The following is an 18,451-nucleotide window of genomic DNA, read 5'->3' as shown; positions in this document are numbered from 1 at the left end:
AATAGGAGATTGTAAATATGAATTTCAAGTATAAAATTGAAATTTAACATTTCGATATTGAATTTGAAATATTGAAAATTGAATTTTAATAAATTAAAAATTATAAATTTTAAATTTCAAATTAAAATTTTAAATAAGAGGTTCTCATTTAATTAATTAGAATTAAAAGTTTATAAATTTGATATTAAATTTAAAATTATAAATATTCTAATTTCTAAATTTTAAATTTTAAATTTTAAATTTAAATATTTAAATTAAAATTTGGAAATTGAATGTAAAATTAAAATTTAAAATTTGTAAATTTTAAATTAAAATCTATATTTTAAATTTTGAGATTTAAATTTAAAAATAAAAATTTATAAATTTACATATTTATAATTTTAAAATTTAAGTTGAATTTAAAAATTGAAAATTTAAAATTTAAATTTAAATCTTTGAAATTGGAAAATTAAAAAATTAAAATGAAATTTTAAATTTCAAATTTGTAAATTCGTTAAATGTTTTAAATTTTTTAAATTTTAATTTTAAAGTATTTAATTTTAATTTAAATTTAAAATTTTAAAAATTATTGAAATCAGAAATTATCTATTAAATTTTAGATTGAAATTTAAAATTTTATATTGAAACTTAATATTTAGAACTTGATACATCTTTGAGGTAAGGGAGTTCAAAATGGTGGAATTTGTTTTTCTTTGTTTAAAGTGGATTGTAATTTTACTCTATTTTTTGGAGTATAGTATAATCAAAAAATTACTCCATTTTTTTTTCATCCAAATGCTTCATAGGATTATTTTCCTACCGATATAGCATAAAACGTTTTTAGGGATATCCAAACGGGGCCTAAAAGTGTAAATTATTTTTCATCACTTTCAAGATAATGAAATGAAAGTAAAAACAAAATAATAATAATTAATAATGAATAAAATATTTAAATTGGTTATCTGATTTTTAGGCTTTTCGTATATTCTAATATATATATTTTTAATTAGTGTCTCCATGTTAGCGGGACAACCAAAGGTGGAGAACTATTTACGATTTTTTCAAAAATCTGAAAATTCTGCTCGTTAGATAGATTGAATGAGGACTAGGGTTGAATAATGGTGCGGGTGCAGGCATATGTTCTAAAACTCATGCTCACGGATGCTCTCCGCTCACCTTTCTCGTTCCCCGACCGACGCCCAACCTCGGACCAATCATATCGCTTGAATTCTCCTTCTCACCCTCTCACATTCCGCCACGTGTCAATAAGTTAATCCTTTTATTCTCCTGTACTTGTCCATAAACGCAACTATACTACACCGTCCTCCCCTCATTTCGCGCTCTACCTCCCTCCCTCCAGTAGTACTCTTCCCAATATTAATCTCTTCCCTCCTCTTCTCCCCGATGCCGCTTCCCCGCGCCTGCCTCCCCTTCTCTGCTCCCTCCGCTGCTGCTAAGCGCGCCGACGCGATCGCTGAACTCGCCGCCGATCCTTCTTCCTCCCTCCGCTCCCTTCCTCTGGCCGCATCCGACGACGACGACTCCGCCTCGCTCCTCACCTGCCCCTCCCTTCCTTCCCTCCGATCATCCCTGATTCCTTCTTCTTGTTCTTCCTGCTCTCCCTCGTCTGCCTCCTTCGCGTACCTCACTTCTCTCCGACCGGCCGTCGGCCCCTCATCATCAGCATCAGCATCAGCATCAGCATCAGCCGTCAGTGCCGCCGCCGCTCTGGCCTCCTCCCCCGCCTCCCTCCTCCTCTACTGCGCCACTCCGTCGGAGATCTGCATCTACGACCTCCGCGGCCTCCGCCCGATCCAGACCGTCGCCGCCTCCCCCTCGGCGGGGGCGCTCAAATCCGTCGCGCTCCTCCCCGACGGCCGCCGCGCCCTCACCGCCCACCAGGACGGCCGAGTCCGCGTGTGGCGCCGCTCCGGCCGCTCCGGCCGCCTCCGCCTGGCCGCCGCCCTCCCCACCGTGCCCGACCGCGTCCGCCGCCTCCCCCTCCCCGGCAGCTACGTCCGCGTCCGCCGCCACCGCCGCCGCCTCTGGATCGAGCACGCCGACGCCGTCTCCGCCGTCGCCGCCGCGGCCGCCGGCGACCTGCTCTACTCCTCCTCCTGGGACAAGACCCTCAAGATCTGGCGCGCCGCCGACCTCCGCTGCGTCGAGTCCCTCGCGGCGCACGACGACGCAGTCAACGCCGTCGCCGTCGCCCCCGACGGGGAGGTCTTCACGGGGTCGGCCGACGGGAGCATCCGAGTCTGGGCGCGCGGGGAGCGGCGGCACGCGCTGGTGGCGACGTTGGAGCGGCACGCGTCGGCCGTGAACGCGCTGGCCATCGGCGGCGGCGGCGGCGACGAGGCGGGGGCGGTGCTGTACTCGGGGTCCAACGACAGGTCGATCTTGGTCTGGGAGAAGGAGGGCGGCCGCATGGCCGCGGTGGGGGCGCTGCGGGGCCACGAGAAGGCGGTGCTGTGCGTCGCCTGCGTCGGAAACGTCGTCTTCAGCGGCTCCGCGGATCGGACGGTGAGGATTTGGCGGAGGGGCGGGAGCGAGCACGGCTGCCTCGGGGTGCTGATCGGGCACTCGAGTGCCGTCAGGTCGATTACGGCAGTCCGAACGCCGCCGCCGGAGGAGGAGTATCGGGTGTGCAGCGCCAGCCTGGATGGGGAGGTCAGGGTTTGGCGGGTCCGGGTTTCGGCACTCGATTGGGGGATTCCATCCGATCCGACCCTCCCTCGTAAAGTATAGGCACAATGAAATTTTATTATTTTGATTCTTTTTTTTTTATTTTTTTTATATATGTATAATATATATTTTTTGGTTTCTTTCGGTCGTGAGCTTGTTGGCCGCGGACTCGCGGTATAACGGGGCTTGGATGTACTTCGGTATGGCCTTTTTTTTTATTATTATTTTTTGTTCTTGTGCCCATCAATTAATATCGTAGCTGTAAAGAGCTGTCCATATTGCGGAGAGTATATATTCATTCACTCACACGCGGAATGTGTGAGGCAGCCTACTCGTATTCCAGGGGAATGTATTCTGTCCTACACTTTCCCCTACTAAAAAGTTCTGCTGCCTGACCCGTTTGGAAGCTGCAGTGGACCTTCACTTCACATACAGAGAGTATTGTTTAAACAGAAAAATATATCACTTGCTTTATTTTTTGCATTTTCTCATTGTTTGCGTGGCAAAGTAATTATTTCCAATTGATACAATTAGGTGAATGCTATTGTTGGTAGCCGTATTTTCTGACCCTTGACCTAGTCAAAGATTCTTCTCGGGAAGCGCGTCCGAAAGCGAAACGGCTGCGAATAGTGACTCTCGAAGTTTGCGCCCTTCGACAGATCAAGCGATTCGGCTGACGAGGGATCGGTTCAGCCGGGTTCGAAGATCAGTCCTATAGAATCGATTCGGCTGGAGGAGCCGAATGTGTGAACTGTGCAGGAATCAATGTTGGCAAAAGAGCCGAATGAAAAAAATATATAATGACTGGTCGGTTGAAAGAGCCGAATGCATATATATATATATATATATATATATATATATATATATATATATATAAAACAGAGTGTGCTCGAAGGGCATACAGACTCTACAAATATGTAGTTTACAACGGAGTGATGCCCGTGGGGCAGACAGACTCCAGGGTTCTACTTAAAAACTACTCCTAGAAAAGCAGTAAATGCGAAAAAGAAAAAATTACATTTAGACTACTCTAAGAAAAGCGATAAAATTGCAAGAAAAATATGGTGGTTTTCTCGTTTAAGGGGGAGAAAGACCTCTATTGCAGGCTTTGAAATTACTATTTATAGTAACATCAACCCACATTATTGGTTGGTTGGGGAGTGGTTGTAACCATGATCGTGAAAGTTACGCCTCACTTCTCATGGAAGTTACGTTCCACTTCATATGGAAGTTATACCCCACTTCACATAAGAAGTTACGCCCTATTTCTCAACCGTTCCCGCCTAAACGCTCTTGGCCTTCAGGCGCCTTATTGCCGACTCCTGGTGTATCACGTGTCCTTATTTCTTCGGCTCATACGTGGGCTAGGTCGGCATGTTCATTTCAAATTTGGCATCAACAATGCCCCCTCAATAGTCTTTCGAACAAACATTCGGATGACTATTGGTGTTAAATCGACTGCTCAATAGTATAGCCGAGACCCAAGCTTTAGTTTCGCTGGTCTTGGTCGGCTTAAAGAAAACGACTCTTTATCATCCCAGCTGCATATACCTCGGCTCTATCAGCCGATTCTTACTTTTACTCGATTGATTCGGCTCTTCTTGAACCGAATGTTCTTCTATTAAGGATTTCTCCTTGAAGAAAGTGGCTCTTTACCAGCCATATATACCTCGGCTTCTTCAACCGATTCTTCACTTTTACTTGATTGGCTCGGCTCTTTTTGAACCGACTGTTCTTCTAGTAAGGATTTTTCCTTACCTTTGCTTTGATTTTTATATCGGCTCCATTGCAGCCGATCGTCCTCACTTTTTAAAAGTGATCTATGGGCAACTCTAACACTTAGATCAAATATAGAAAAATACCTATCTCCAAATGAGCTATTATCTTAAATATAAAACCATTTTAACGTCATTATGCGAATCTGATCCGGCATCTCTCATAAACATTGATTTTCGCTATTTAAATGTCAAATACCTACGACTCGTTCACTGACTTTTTGCGGTATATAAAGTAAGTCGCAATCTCTGATAATAGGCTCCATCTATAAAATGCTGGCATGAAAATATTTTCAATTCGTTCCCATCTGAACGAATGCCCATAAACTTGTATAACCAATAAACGCCGTTTAGTTAACGACGTTTAAATAATCGAAGTTAAAAACGGTATCTGCAGCGGCCTCTCATTGCACTAAACGCGCACATTCGAGCCGCGTTTGGTCCTCATCACCGTGAAAATTGTCAATTCCATCTTCCATTCCGATAAGGATCCTCTCAATATCCCAGCTATCGGATCTAAAAAGAGCTCATTCCCGCCTTGTGCCCCTACTCCGAAAGTTCCGGATAGCTTCCTGATCTGGCATCATATTCATATGAATACCTGCAAGACTTGTTTGCTGCAATCGGGCCTTATGTCTGAATTGTATCAAAAGTCACACGCCTTGGCCATTCGGGGCCGCCTCCCAGCCTAGCCTCCATACATTTTGGGCTGATATCTGGGATGGGTGGAGGAGTGGTAACCCCCATCTACTTGTGTTGAACCTGGCATTAACAACAGCCGATACTATAAACTGCTTGATATGTTGCTCCCCTGGTAGGGGCTGACATTTACGTGATTACAAGATTTTGTAAAATACCAGTCCACCACAGTGGCGTTGATGCCTGCCACGGCGCCACTCCGACCAATAAGTAAAGATCGAACATATTTCATTTGTATGCCGCTGATGTCGCCAGTCAACGTGTCTAGTGGAGCGTAACTTGATGGATATTGATCATAAAGTTGCAGGACTTCGGCTCACTAGCGAGTCCTGATTAACCGCCTTGAAAGCCACCGTTGCACATATTCTTCTCACTGCAAAACGCTTGACATTCGCACATTGTCTAAAATTACTAGTATACTCCAGAAGGTCTAGAACAACACTATTGCCAAAATTCATGGCATATCATAAGTCTAATTCAATAAATAAAGTATGTACCTAAAACGATCCCACTGGCGGCCAGAAATCATGTACCGATTTACCACCCTTGACTCATCCAAAGACCCCTCGGAACCAACTGCGATACAAACGGCGCAAATAGCACCCTCGAATTTCGCCCTTCGACATCAATGCGAATTCGGCTGTACGGATCGGATCACCGTCGAACCAAACTACTCGTAAAAACGTTCGCCTGGCAACCGAAATGAACCTGGCAGGATCAAGTCGCAGAAGAGCCGAAAAAAGTACATAATACGGCGCGAAAGAGCGAATGGCCTGAAAATAATATATATAATATATAATAATATATATATATATATATTATAATATATATAATAATATATAATATATATATATAATAATAAAACAGAGTCCCAAGGCATACAACTTAAAATATATATTTTGTTTACAAGGGGATGCCTGACGCAGACATACTGTTAGGGTCACTTAAAAACACTCCAGGAAACAAAAATGCGAAAAAGAAAATATTACATTTAGACTACTCCTAGAAAAGCGATAAAATTGCAAGAAAAATAGGGTGGTCTTCTCGTTCAGGGGGGAGAAAGACCTCTATTGCAGGCTTTGAAATTACTATTTATAGTAACATCAATCCACATTATTGGTTGGTTGGGGGAGTGGTTGTAACCATGATCGTAGAAGTTACGCCCCACTTCTCATGGGAGTTACGTCCCACTTCACATGGAAGTTATGCCCCACTTCACATAGAAGTTATGCCCTATTTCTCAACCGTTCCCGCCTAAACGCTCTTGGCCTTCAGGCGCCTTATTGCCGACTCCTGGTGTACCACGCGTCCTTATTTCTTCGGCTCATACGTGGGCTAGGTCGGCGTGTTCATTTCAAATTTGGCATCAACAACTATATAAAATTATTATCTTTTTAATAATCATTTGAAAGCATCAAACCAGGTTTCCTGTTTCGGGACTCAAATTTTTTAATTTCTACTTTCTATCTTAGTAGAAGTTTGAGATTTCTTTCTTCCTTTTCTTCTTTTCCTGTTTTCCTAAATGCTCTGGTATAGATTGTCGTTATTGGAAAGAAAATAAAAGACAAATTTAGAGTGCCTTAGCTTTTAATTTAGTTTTGACTAAAATCTACAAATATTTGCAATTTATGATTACTTTTTTTAGTCTTATTTCTTATTCCCTAAGGCTCCGTTTGGTTCGGAAATTAATAGGAACTAGTTATACCGGGGATAGGTACAAGTATGGATTTTTATAAAATAAGAGTTTTTTTTTTGGATGAAAATGTGAGTATGAGCTGGAANTAAATTTTAATATTAAAATTTACAATTAAAGTTTAAAATTCAAAATTTTAAATTTAAGTTTTTAATTTTTAAATTTAAGTTTATATTACTCTCCCTATTATAGTAATAAAAGATAAATATTGGTATTTGATAAAGAGCATAAGTATTATTGGTAGTTTTGTATTAAAAAGATCAAGGTTGAATATGAGTGTAAAAGTAGGTTTGTTTTTTTATGAGAATAAGAATGTTTTTAAATATGAACATGGATAAGAACCTTAAATATGAGCCTGTCTTAATAACGTTCGTGATCCACGTCGTTATGTAAAGTACCTGGCCTAAGGTAAAAAAAATATCGATTGTTAAATTTAATTTAGCACTGTATAAATAAATGTTAAAATTTTTAATATATGAGAGATCTATAGTTCATTCTGAATTTTTTTATCATCTTTCTTGTTATATAACGATCTAAATATTCTAAATAAAACATCCACTCTAGCGGCGGCGTCCGCGCCTCCAAATAAGGGCCAGGGTACAAATACAAGTACCTAAACCTGAACCGTGTTGACCCTTTATTTTCAGGAAGATTCTGAATCTTAGTTTGGCTCCCTTTGAACCTTTCAACTGTCGTCGGTGTGAACTGTGGTAAATTTGTGTGAGGCAAACTTGTTAGACTATGTTAAAAAGCCTTAAAAGGCTTCGTCGGGTTGCGGCTACGTAGTGTCAATCTGGAAAGTTTTAATTATCGAGCCGGGTCGTAAAGTAACGATGTGATGACCCGGATACGCTGACCCGGCCTGGTTAATACCTTACCCGGAACATATGAGCAAATGATCTCTTCTCTGGGGGGCTCTGGCTGGCAGAGATCGCGTTCATTGTTTCTCAAACTACCAACCATAGACTCTAAAGTTCAAGCTTAAGATTAACTAAATGTAAAGATAAATTCAAATAAAGATTTATTTTATTTATTTTGCCTATCATACGATGGTTAGAGAGAATTTTTTTTCTTTTCTAGGGTAGTCATGAAACACAAAACTTTAATACCACACCGGAATCTTTGATAAAAACCATTCTTCATCCAATTGTTTGAGGTTTTTCGAAGAAGAAAGATAGATTAATACTTCTTCGAAAATCTGGCTTCTCGCTTATTCGAAAGTGCTTAAAAAAAAATTTTTTTTAAACATTTATACTTCTTCCTGTGTATTTTGTCCTAAGGTTATTCAACTCGTACTGGTACCATTTGTCCCCTACAGTAGTTACTTATATAAATGTATCCGTCTTTCTTTTGTATTAATGTTTCCCTATGAGAGTGTTGTGGTCATCAGTGTTTTTGAATTTATATATATATTAATGTATATTGGTAGATTAGCTACATATTAATGATGTTGGTATGTCATAGACATGTGCTCTCTTGCATCCTAGATTTCTATCTCGTTCTTATGGTTTAAGTGTTTGTTCTTTTGATTAAGGACGACTAGTAGTCAGGGGCTGCCTCTAGCGCGCCGGCTGTGCTGGGTTGCCGCTGACGCTCTCGACGACGGCGCGCTCCAGGGACTTCTGCCCGGCGGCGGAGCAGAGCTTGCGGCCTCCGTCGACGTCGACTAGGAACTAGAAGAGTAGGAGAACGAACTAGAAAGAGTGAGCCGATACTTGTTGACCAACGGCGTTAACAAAAAGAGGGAAGAATTGGAGGAGAAGTTAAAAGTATGGAAAGAGGAGATAAAAGAGGTAACTATTTTGATATATTCATTCTCCTTTGATTAATTTGAATCAATGAACAGTGTATATGTGGCAAGATAAATATCTCTTTCTCCCCATACACTCCCTATTAACTTACATATCCTTTTTCTACCACCCACCCTATATAGAATATCAAACTCCTCGGGGTTGGTAAACCTAATAAGTTAAAGTATGTTTTAATCTGAAATTGTACGACTAGTTTAACCATTTGGTGTACCGAATCTTTTCGATTTCGATGATGTTCTTAACTATTATTTAATTAAAATTATATTGTACTTTTGACCTTATACTCAAATCCATTACAACTATTTTACTAAGAAAGTTTATACTGTATATATATATTCAACAAGTGCGTCCTTTGTCCACTGGGTTTAACACTTTACAAGTTTGGGCATTTAATTAATCTGGGAAGTTACCCTGTTATAAATACATTAGCACCCGGTTCATTTGGAAGAATCCACCCACTACACCATAGAAGATGTGCGTGCTTCGCTTTTTCGGTTTATTTGTGTTTAATTTTTTGAATTAAAAACATTAAAGAAACCAACCTGAGTTAAACAGTTTGAAGATTAAACGAAATTAAGATAAGTTACCAGGAACAAAGTTTTTCGCACTTAAGCTCAGGGAAGGTTTGACTGATCGAGCTTATCAAATTATTGTTAAGGATCAGCGTTGAACTTGATTGAGTTAAAATGAAACTCGATTCTAGCTAAGCTACATCTAGTTCTTTATTAAGCAACCAGTTTTGTAGTAAAGGGAGTAACAACACTCGACGTTAAACACGCTGTTAGAAAACTTTTTCAACTTTATTTTAAAATTGAAAAGTAAAATAGCTTGTTATGATATGATATGGTCTAATAAAGTTGTGTAATTAAGAGAAAGAAAATATGTGAATGTTTAATCAACAATCAACTATTAAGACCGAAATTCCAATCGGAGGTTGGAAGTGGATTAACATCTATTACAAGCTAGGTTCAGTTGGGTTTTATCACTGATTAGAAAAACCATGTAGGTGGAGGAGGTTTTTTTAAACAAAGGTATGTACATGCTTACCTATTGCTTGTGTACCAAAGGAGTTAACCTCGGTGTAACGATAATTTATTAGACTCCCCGTTATTTTCAACCACATTATATTTTGTTTATTGAAAATCTTGGCTTGTATTTAAACGAATGCAAACGACGCAAAGTAAAGCAATTTACATAATACTTTGTTTAAATCCGGATCAAATCATTATAACGCGTCGATTTCAATTTATAGAAATAAAAATAGCTGTACGAAAAACCCAATACCATTGGTAAGGAGAAAAAAAAAAAAACTCTTTATCTATCGTTCGATAGACGAAGTAAGTAATTCGTTTTACTTGATTCGCATGTTTTACTTTCGTCGATTCCGTAGGAACTTTTCGGTCTCCTTTAATCTTTACTGGTTTTATTTCATGTCACATGCTTTTTTATATCTTCATTGATTGATTTTCTTCATCGATTTCTTTAGTTTGTGCTTACAATTTCTGTTTGAACCAGTTTCTTGGAGCCAGGTTTGAAACCAGTTCGAGCACTGTGCAAGCTCTTGGAGGTAAGGTTAAAATATCGCAACTTCCTCTGAGTCTTCTTCGAGAAAATTTAAAAAATTTAGAAGATTTTATATTTTTATTCTATATAAATCGGTCGTTTAATGCTTTAATCTTGAGTATTCAAACACCCGGTATCACCTAACACTTTTGAGACCTCCTAGTTAAACCGGGTTAAACGATTCCCGAGTAACCATACCCGAAATTTCCCTTAACGCAATTGGAGGTTTCACAAGACAACTAATTACCCGGGGTCCCGGGTCCCCTAGAAAGCTTTGAACTAGAGGACACTAGCGTTGTTACATAATTCAATACCACATCCAGTTTGTGTCAATTTTATGTTGTTCTAAGAAGACGAAGTGGGAACACTAACAAGAGCGTGGTCGTTTAGAATAAAATTTAAATAATAATAAAATATTATAACTTCCTCTCTTAAAAATTTAAAAAAAATTTTAATTCGTACTTTCATTTATAAAAACTTGAAGTGTTAAAATTTGATCCGGAATTAGCTTTGGTTCGGACAATCCTCCACAAATCGAATAGAAGGTTTTTCACTAAAATTCAAGTTGTCATTAAAACCCGAGTCATCTCATAAACTGTTATTCATAACTTTTTAGAATAAGACAAAAATTCTTAATATTTTAACTAAAAATTCCGGTTCTTAGTTTTTATCTTTTTATTGATTAAGAAGTTTTGACTAAGAACGTTTTAGTCAAAAAAGTGAATTTTAAAAATATTCTTATGAGGTTGATAGAGAGTCGGTTTGCAAAATATCGAAAATTGTTTTTAATGAAAAGATTCGATTTTAATTAATATGTCTTTAGTGAAAAAGTTCATTATTCGCTAAAGAAAATAAAATAAAAATAAAATATTAAAATACCATATTTTCTTTCTTTTTTGAATAACTAAAACAAGCTTTACTAAATTTTTTTACTAAAAGTATCTTAACCAACCTCATTTTTTTTTTTTTAGATTAAAAGACCGTATGGGCTTTTAATATTTTTCTTTTTTTTTTGTATAAAATAGTTCTCGTGACGTATCAGGTTTGTCTTTTAACGATAAGCATGTTTGATTGAATTTTATAAGAGGGTGAAAAAACTTGAAAAATGCGGGTAAGGTTGGGAGGTATGGTTTAGAGAGAGTGGGAGAGTATGTGCGTGTCTGTGTGATGTATATTCGATTTTTCACATGTAGAGGGAAGGTGACAAGGTGTGGAGGCGATCAGGGGAGGGAGCAAGCATACACGTTGTAGTTTTGTTAATTAGAGTAGGTGCTAGCTTGTAGCTAGTGTGGTACAGGCCGAGGAGAGAGTGGAAGGAGGAGAGGAAGAAGTGGAATGAGAGGCAGCGGTAGCGGCGGCGGCTGTTGTTGTTGTGGTGGCCGATGTTGTGGAAGCATATGTCGCCGACGAGGTGCGTTGTGATGTGTAGTCCGAGTAGTATGCTCTCGATGCACCTGAGCTAGGAGCGCAGCTAGAGGCGGCGGCGACGCCGCAGGAGGAAGCGTTTGAAGTGCAGGGGTCCGCGGCACAGCCCGGAGATGGTTACGGCGCGGCTGGAGGGACGGAGGCGGACGCGGAGGACGCAGGCGAGCCGGGAGAGCGTCGAGCGGAGAGAGACGGGGAGGCGGCGGCCGCGGCGGCACGTCGAGGCGCGGACGAAGGAGGCGATGCCGTTGGTGAGGAAGGAGCCGTTTGGGCTGTGCAGGGAGGAGAAGTTCTTCACGCCGCGGCGCTAGCCGCGGCCTTAACCGCCACCGCCGCTACAACTACGCCGCAACCTCCGCCACTGCCTCCCGCCCCCCCTCATGTCCCACCCGCCCCGCCCCTCCCACGTCCGACATCGCGTCACGCAGCCGCTGGACTAACGCCTCCTCACACCCCTCACGCACTTCCGCCGCCACCTCGTCGACCTCTCACTCACGCCCCGCCGCCGTCTCCTCCCCCTCCGTATAGAGCCGTTCACGATGCATGCCATAACCAGGCTACTTCTTCCTCCGCCACCACCGTCGTCACCGCCACCGCCACCGTAACCTCCGCCTCCGTCACCGCCACCGTAACCACCGCCACCGTAACCTCCACCTCCGCCACCGTCACCGTAACCTCCGCCTCCGCCACCACCACCGTAACCACCACCACCGTAACCGTAACCACCGCCACCGTAACCTCCGCCACCGCCACCGTAACCACCGTTACCGCCGTAACCGCCACCGTCACCGTAACCCCCGCCTCCGCCACCACCACCGTAACCACCACCACCGTAACCGTAACCACCGCCACCGTAACCTCCGCCACCGCCACCGTAACCACCGTTACCGCCGTAACCGCCACCGTCACCGTAACCCCCGCCTCCGCCACCACCACCGTAACCACCACCACCGTAACCGTAACCACCGCCACCGTAACCTCCGCCACCGCCACCGTAACCACCGTTACCGCCGTAACCGCCACCGTCACCGTAACCCCCGCCTCCGTAACCGCCGCCGCCGCCGCCGCCGCCGTAGCCCCCGCTGCCGTAGCCGCCGCCACCGCCGTAACCGCCGCCGCCAGTTCTGCCATTCGCTAGTTAACGATTCTTATTTTAGAAAGTATTAAAGGCATGTAATATTAAAAGCAGAGAGAGAGAGACAAATTTTTTTAACGTTGACGTAATGATCAGTAGTCCACAGTTGCACGAGAGGATATTTTTCTATAAAAATAAATAAAAAAGACATTATCTAATACCAATATGAAATAGACTATCTCTCCGTCTTATCAATAAAATCCCCTCTTTGAAACGTACTAAATACTCCCTAACTTATTGCTTATCCTAGAGATGCACTTATAAGTTTTTATATACTATATTCACTTTGTAAATAACGAATTAATTGAAATTCATAACGTACAAAATATAAGAGCACTAAAACCGGTTAACGAGACGATTATCTATAAGTTTACTAATGTCACAAAACGATCAAACCAAACCAAAGTTTGCAACACGGATGTATATACAGTGAGATACATGTGTAACCACGTTAATTTTATACTTTAGAAAACTTATTTAGGACAACTGATCATGCATGTAATAAAACAATTTGGAATGGATTCGGAAATGTTGCAATTAAGTTAATGTCTCTTATGATATAAAGTAATTAATTAATGTCCCGAACTATATATAGTTTTGTCTCTTGAATCTTTGTTTATCTCTCTCTCTCCCTCGAATTATTATTGTCAAGAACGTTATTAACATTTAATCACATCTCTATTCTATAAGGATTCAAAGGATTTCTTCTCTTTATTCCCTTGAGTTCTTAATTACCGAGGAAATCGTTCTAATCCACTACCCACCTAACCTCTTATTTCGAGGAAATAATCTAGAACCGAACAAGTTGGTGATCTTATTCGAACCTCCAGGGATCGATCGATTTGTTAAATCTTCGTAAACATACATCAAAACGAGGTCCCACCGGTGTACGATCGATTTAACACATGTATAAGTAGTGTTCTACTTCACCTCTATACTTAGGAAGTTATCTCAAAAAAAAACATGTTGCGACATCCAGAGAATATTATAATAATAATATATAATAATTACCCAACTGTTACATTACGTCATCTTATAAAAAGAATTGAACCTACTAATCTCCTGTTTTAAACCACCGTTTGACCGCACACATCGGTTGGTAGACGGTTTTATGTCGTCTTTTTATTTTGTTTTTGGGACGTGAGAAGGAGTATCCCGGGTCTACTCTATTCAATATCTTAGGTTTAACTTCCTATAAGGTTATTAAACACGTTATTCAATCTGGTCCATCCATCCTTTACACGCTCACGAAGAAGGTCCTTACTTTCGCTAATTAAATCTTAAAGAATTGAAAGTGTTTAACCATCTTCTACCTTGGACGTTACCACATCTTGTATAAATAGATCGAAGACTTTAATGGAAATGTGATTCGGTAATGCCATCATGTTTTTGTTTGAATTAATGAAGATAAGCCGTAATTTTTGCAATAATGACATCAACTAAAATGATAAAACCAATAATAAACGCTTGACTTACACTAATTGGAGTTACTTAATCGTACCTATAAGACCATCCATTATGGCAACGGGAAGAAGTTAATTCTCTCTCGTATTATAGCAACTTAAACTGATTACGCGGTAAGAAACTAACAAATAGTTAATAGTCCTCTAGTCTCGCTCTTTTAACGCCGCTAGTAGCAGCCCTAATAACAGCCGTAGCGGGAGAATTAGCCAAAGAAAAGGAAGTACTCCTCTCGGCCCGCTCCACGCACGTAAAAAGTAGAAATGAATCGTTGGAAGATTAGGAAGTCAAGTTAAGACTTAAACGAACTAGACCAGGATTCGTATATGGGAGAACAAAGAAGAAACGTCCGTTTATTAATATAATGCGACGTTACGTTACACGGAAGAGAAAAGACGTTAAACGGAACTTAAATAAAGGGAACACGAATTTTAATTAGTACCATATTAACTTGGAGAAGAACAACACACTACACTAATTAATAGAGGAGCTATAACCGACCACTAGCGTATGTTACTAGTTCCCAACCACTAAGAAGTTAGATTCTAAAATACACATAAGAAGTTAGATTCTAAAATACACATGTATGATTTCGTTCATCCACGTGCCACGAGTGGTTGAGTTAATAAAGTATTAAACAGATTTAATAAAGTAAAGGTATTCAAAGTAGAAGGTTTTACGCTTATCTTTAATTGTTACCTAATGTAATAAACGTATATGAGAAAAAAAAAAAAAAAAGAAAAAGCAAAAAAAACCTTTTCAGTAATAGACCGAACCTGTCTCCTGCGTTAAAAAAAAAAAAAAATTATAAACTGTTGAGAATTTTTTTAACATTATAAACTGTTTACTCGGGTTTATACCGAGCAATCCAGGAGTTTCACTCAACCCGGAGCAATTCCGGGTATGTCTTTTTGTTTCGGGCTAACAGAACAGGCGTATCTTGAAATATACGCGGATGAGGGATCAGGGATGTTGACGTGGCCATGATTGCGGCAATTTCCGACAATTGCACAGGGAGCAAAGGAGAAGGAAAGGGGGAAACGTGGAGAGCTTTTTCTCCGCTAGCTCGACTGGGGGCTAGGCTATGGAAGAGGAGGTTTAATCCCAAAGCTCCCAAGATCCCAAAGAAGCTAGCGCGCTAGAGAGGAGAGAGAGAGAGAGAACGAAGGGGGTACCGCAACCTCACCCACCAGGAACCGATGCGCCGCCCCCGCCTCCGCTAGTACGACCACGACGACTGCGAGGGCCCCGAGCTGCGCGACGCCGCCCCCGAGCAGCGCCGCCACGCGTCGCGGGACTTCGGCGAGGAGCGCCACCACGGGAAAACGGAGAAGGAGGAGTACCTGTAGATAACCTTCATGCTCTGCGCGGGGTGCACGCTGGTCCTCGTGCGCACGTGGGGGAGGCTCGTGGAGGCGGTGGTTTTCAGGTAGTACTTCTCGGTCGCGTTGCGGGAGGAGTAGCGGCGGCGCGATCAGGAGATGACCGAGGAGAAGAGGCAGTGGAGGGAGCAGCAGGCGTAGCTGGTCGAGTTGGTCGCGGACCTCTTCGAGTTCGCGGTCCTCACTCGCGTACTAGCCGGAGGCTAGAGCACGCTAAATTCTCGAGGCGCCAGAGCCTAGGCTAGAGCTAGATCCAAGACCAAAGATAGGGGAAATCAAAAAAACCTATAGAAGAGGAAAAACCAACAACACACATGCCTAAGAATTAAACGTATTTCACTTAGCCTCTAGACCAATCCCACAAACTAGAATCTAGTATGACACCTTCTCGGGCATTAAACCATACACTAAGCATAAAAATCCAATTCTGAGGATAAGGATAGTACGATAGCTAAAACTTGTCACTTAAACTAAGCCCTAAAACACGACTACGTAGAAGTTATCAAACCATAAAGTAACGACTTGCTTAAATTCTCCAATGAAAAGACTAAGCATGACTTCTAACGACGCATTAGATCAAATCTTCCGAAGCCTAAATTTAGAACCGAAACACTCGTCTTCGTAGTAATAGACTATTTAACTCAAAAGAACCAAATATAAAATAAGCACAAAGTGACATACAAACTTGGAAATGAACGTTGATTTCGACGACTCATAACCTCACTAGTGGTTTTTACGACCTCTCTCGAGGACTTGACCCAACCAACACAATCCGACCTAGAATCACACCATTAGGATTCTCGTATAAAAGGTCATAAATTGAAAACCCGTATAAACGTAAGTATAATGTAGAGTCAACGCTTCTGTGACAAAGGCTATGTGATAAAAACCACAGATTGCTGACGATAGTCGGAAAAACAACGGGTATATTACAAAAGTCTAAACCATAGTACTGTCAAAGTATGAGTGTTCCTTTAAAAATCGACGTCGACCTTATTAAAGTCGTAAAACAATTTTAGACTATTTTAGTTAGAATTGAACTATAGAACACGCAACACAACAACAAAACAAAATAAAATAAAATAAAATAACATCTGAACAAGTTCAACGACAATACTGTACGAACATGAGTCTATACAACTTAACATATAGGAGACACCTATAGCGAATAATCTCTGCAAGCAACACAGAATTCAGTCATAAGTACAGGACACGGACGATGAAGTATTCCAAAAAGAAACTTAAAAAAAAAAGAAAAGATGTAACTATATGTAAACGATAAGTACCATAATAAGAAAATAATGTCATTACTGAAATGTTATAAAAACTCCAGGTCAATTCAGTCAACGGAACAAGACACTCAAGGATCAACACATCATGGTTTTGACTGTTACAACCAAATAAGCAGTCGAGATGTTTTTGGTCCTCGAAGAACTAACCCAAATCAAACAAACTCGAAAGGTGCCACTGGTCAAACATAGTCAAACCTATTACTAAGAACTTATTGTTCAATATAAACCAAAGCTTGTTTAGGATTATATACCATTGTAACTCCTCTCCAACGAAATATAACCAAACCCAAACCCGAATATTTTCAAATTCGAACTTCTCCATGTTAGAATTAAAAACCGAGAAAATAAAGAAAGGGCACTCCCGATTCCTTCGTCAAAGAAGGAAGTATTAATCCGGGAAGAAAATCAAGAAGACGTCACCTCGTCGAGATCATTACCCTCGACGTTTTTCACCGTAGTATAACTTGCTTAACAAATGAAAAATTAGGATAAGTCGCTTTCGGTACCGTTGAGGGAAAGAAACTACGACGTCTGTTTCTTCGAAGTTACTTAATTCGTCTAACCATACATGATGCTTCGAAGGAGCAAGTCTGTTGACTATATATATAAAAAAAGAAAACAAAAAGAATACGGGAAAGACTCCAACTTAGAAACGATTAATCTCGTAGTATAATGAACGTAAATAATAAGATGTGGACGAGCCCTAAGTTAAAACGTAACTAGAGAGAAGATATATAAACTCATGCGGCAAGAGAATGTTGTTAGATAAGAGGTCACACCATGAGGATTAGTAATTGTTCGAGAACCCTGAAACTAATAACATCCTTGATTCAATCTAAGGCGGAGGTGCGAAAGAAACCTAAGCAGAAAAAGACGAGTAGCCCTATCCCGATACCGAAGTTAGAAACGACTAAATACGACGAAAAGGTAGAGAACGAATAAAAACGTTTGATTTAAGCTCAAGACTTGGGTTTACTTACAGAAATCATCGTAATCTGAGAGGTGAGACATCCGTTAAGACTATACGCTAGGCTAGGCCTGGGCTTAAGCCAAAGTCTTGGAGATTTTTGGATTGGAGGACGAGGCAGGGAGCCCAGCGTGGTGGCTCCTCTAGTGGTCGCGGGAGGTGCCTCTGGAGGCGGAGATTTTTGGATTATAAGTAATCTAATCATTATAGAAAATTAGTTAAAGAAAAGAATACTTTTAAAACAATAATAATATAATTCTAAATCCGGATATTTATTCTTTAGAAAAGAATAAAATTATAGAAAGTTGAAAAAAAAAAAAACCTTACTTTGCAATTTAATTAGAGAAATATAGTTTTAATAGAGAAATATAGTTTTAATATCACTCCTAGCTCTTTAAGAATTTATTTTTAAACAATTTTTTTTTTTCCGGTAGGTCAACAGGGCGTAATTTTAAAAACAACATGGCGCTGTTAGAACCACATTTTTCAGTTAACCATTGAAGTATAAATTGACACATGTTAAAAAGCACCCAACAATTATTTATGCGTACAAAAGAACGGCGCCATAGAAAATAAGTCAG

The 18,451-nt window shown here is 40.5% G+C and overlaps 2 protein-coding genes across 2 annotated transcripts in view; both read left to right on the top strand.

Moving 5' to 3' along the window:
• LOC109728062 (ruvB-like protein 1) overlaps nt 1-18,451 on the top strand; it is a 104,716-nt gene that overhangs the window by 12,013 nt on the left and 74,252 nt on the right. The window lies entirely within an intron of this gene.
• LOC109728063 (protein JINGUBANG) lies at nt 942-2,866 on the top strand. Its single transcript, XM_020258344.1, has one exon. The coding sequence runs from the start codon at nt 1,384-1,386 to the stop codon at nt 2,728-2,730; it is 1,347 nt and encodes a 448-aa protein (XP_020113933.1). The 5' UTR covers nt 942-1,383; the 3' UTR covers nt 2,731-2,866.

Source organism: Ananas comosus, linkage group 23 (assembly GCF_001540865.1).
Source record: "Ananas comosus cultivar F153 linkage group 23, ASM154086v1, whole genome shotgun sequence".
In the NCBI taxonomy this organism is placed as follows: Eukaryota; Viridiplantae; Streptophyta; class Magnoliopsida; order Poales; family Bromeliaceae; genus Ananas; species Ananas comosus.
Note: the sequence above shows the minus strand (reverse complement) of the source record. Positions and strands in the feature narration are given on the sequence as shown.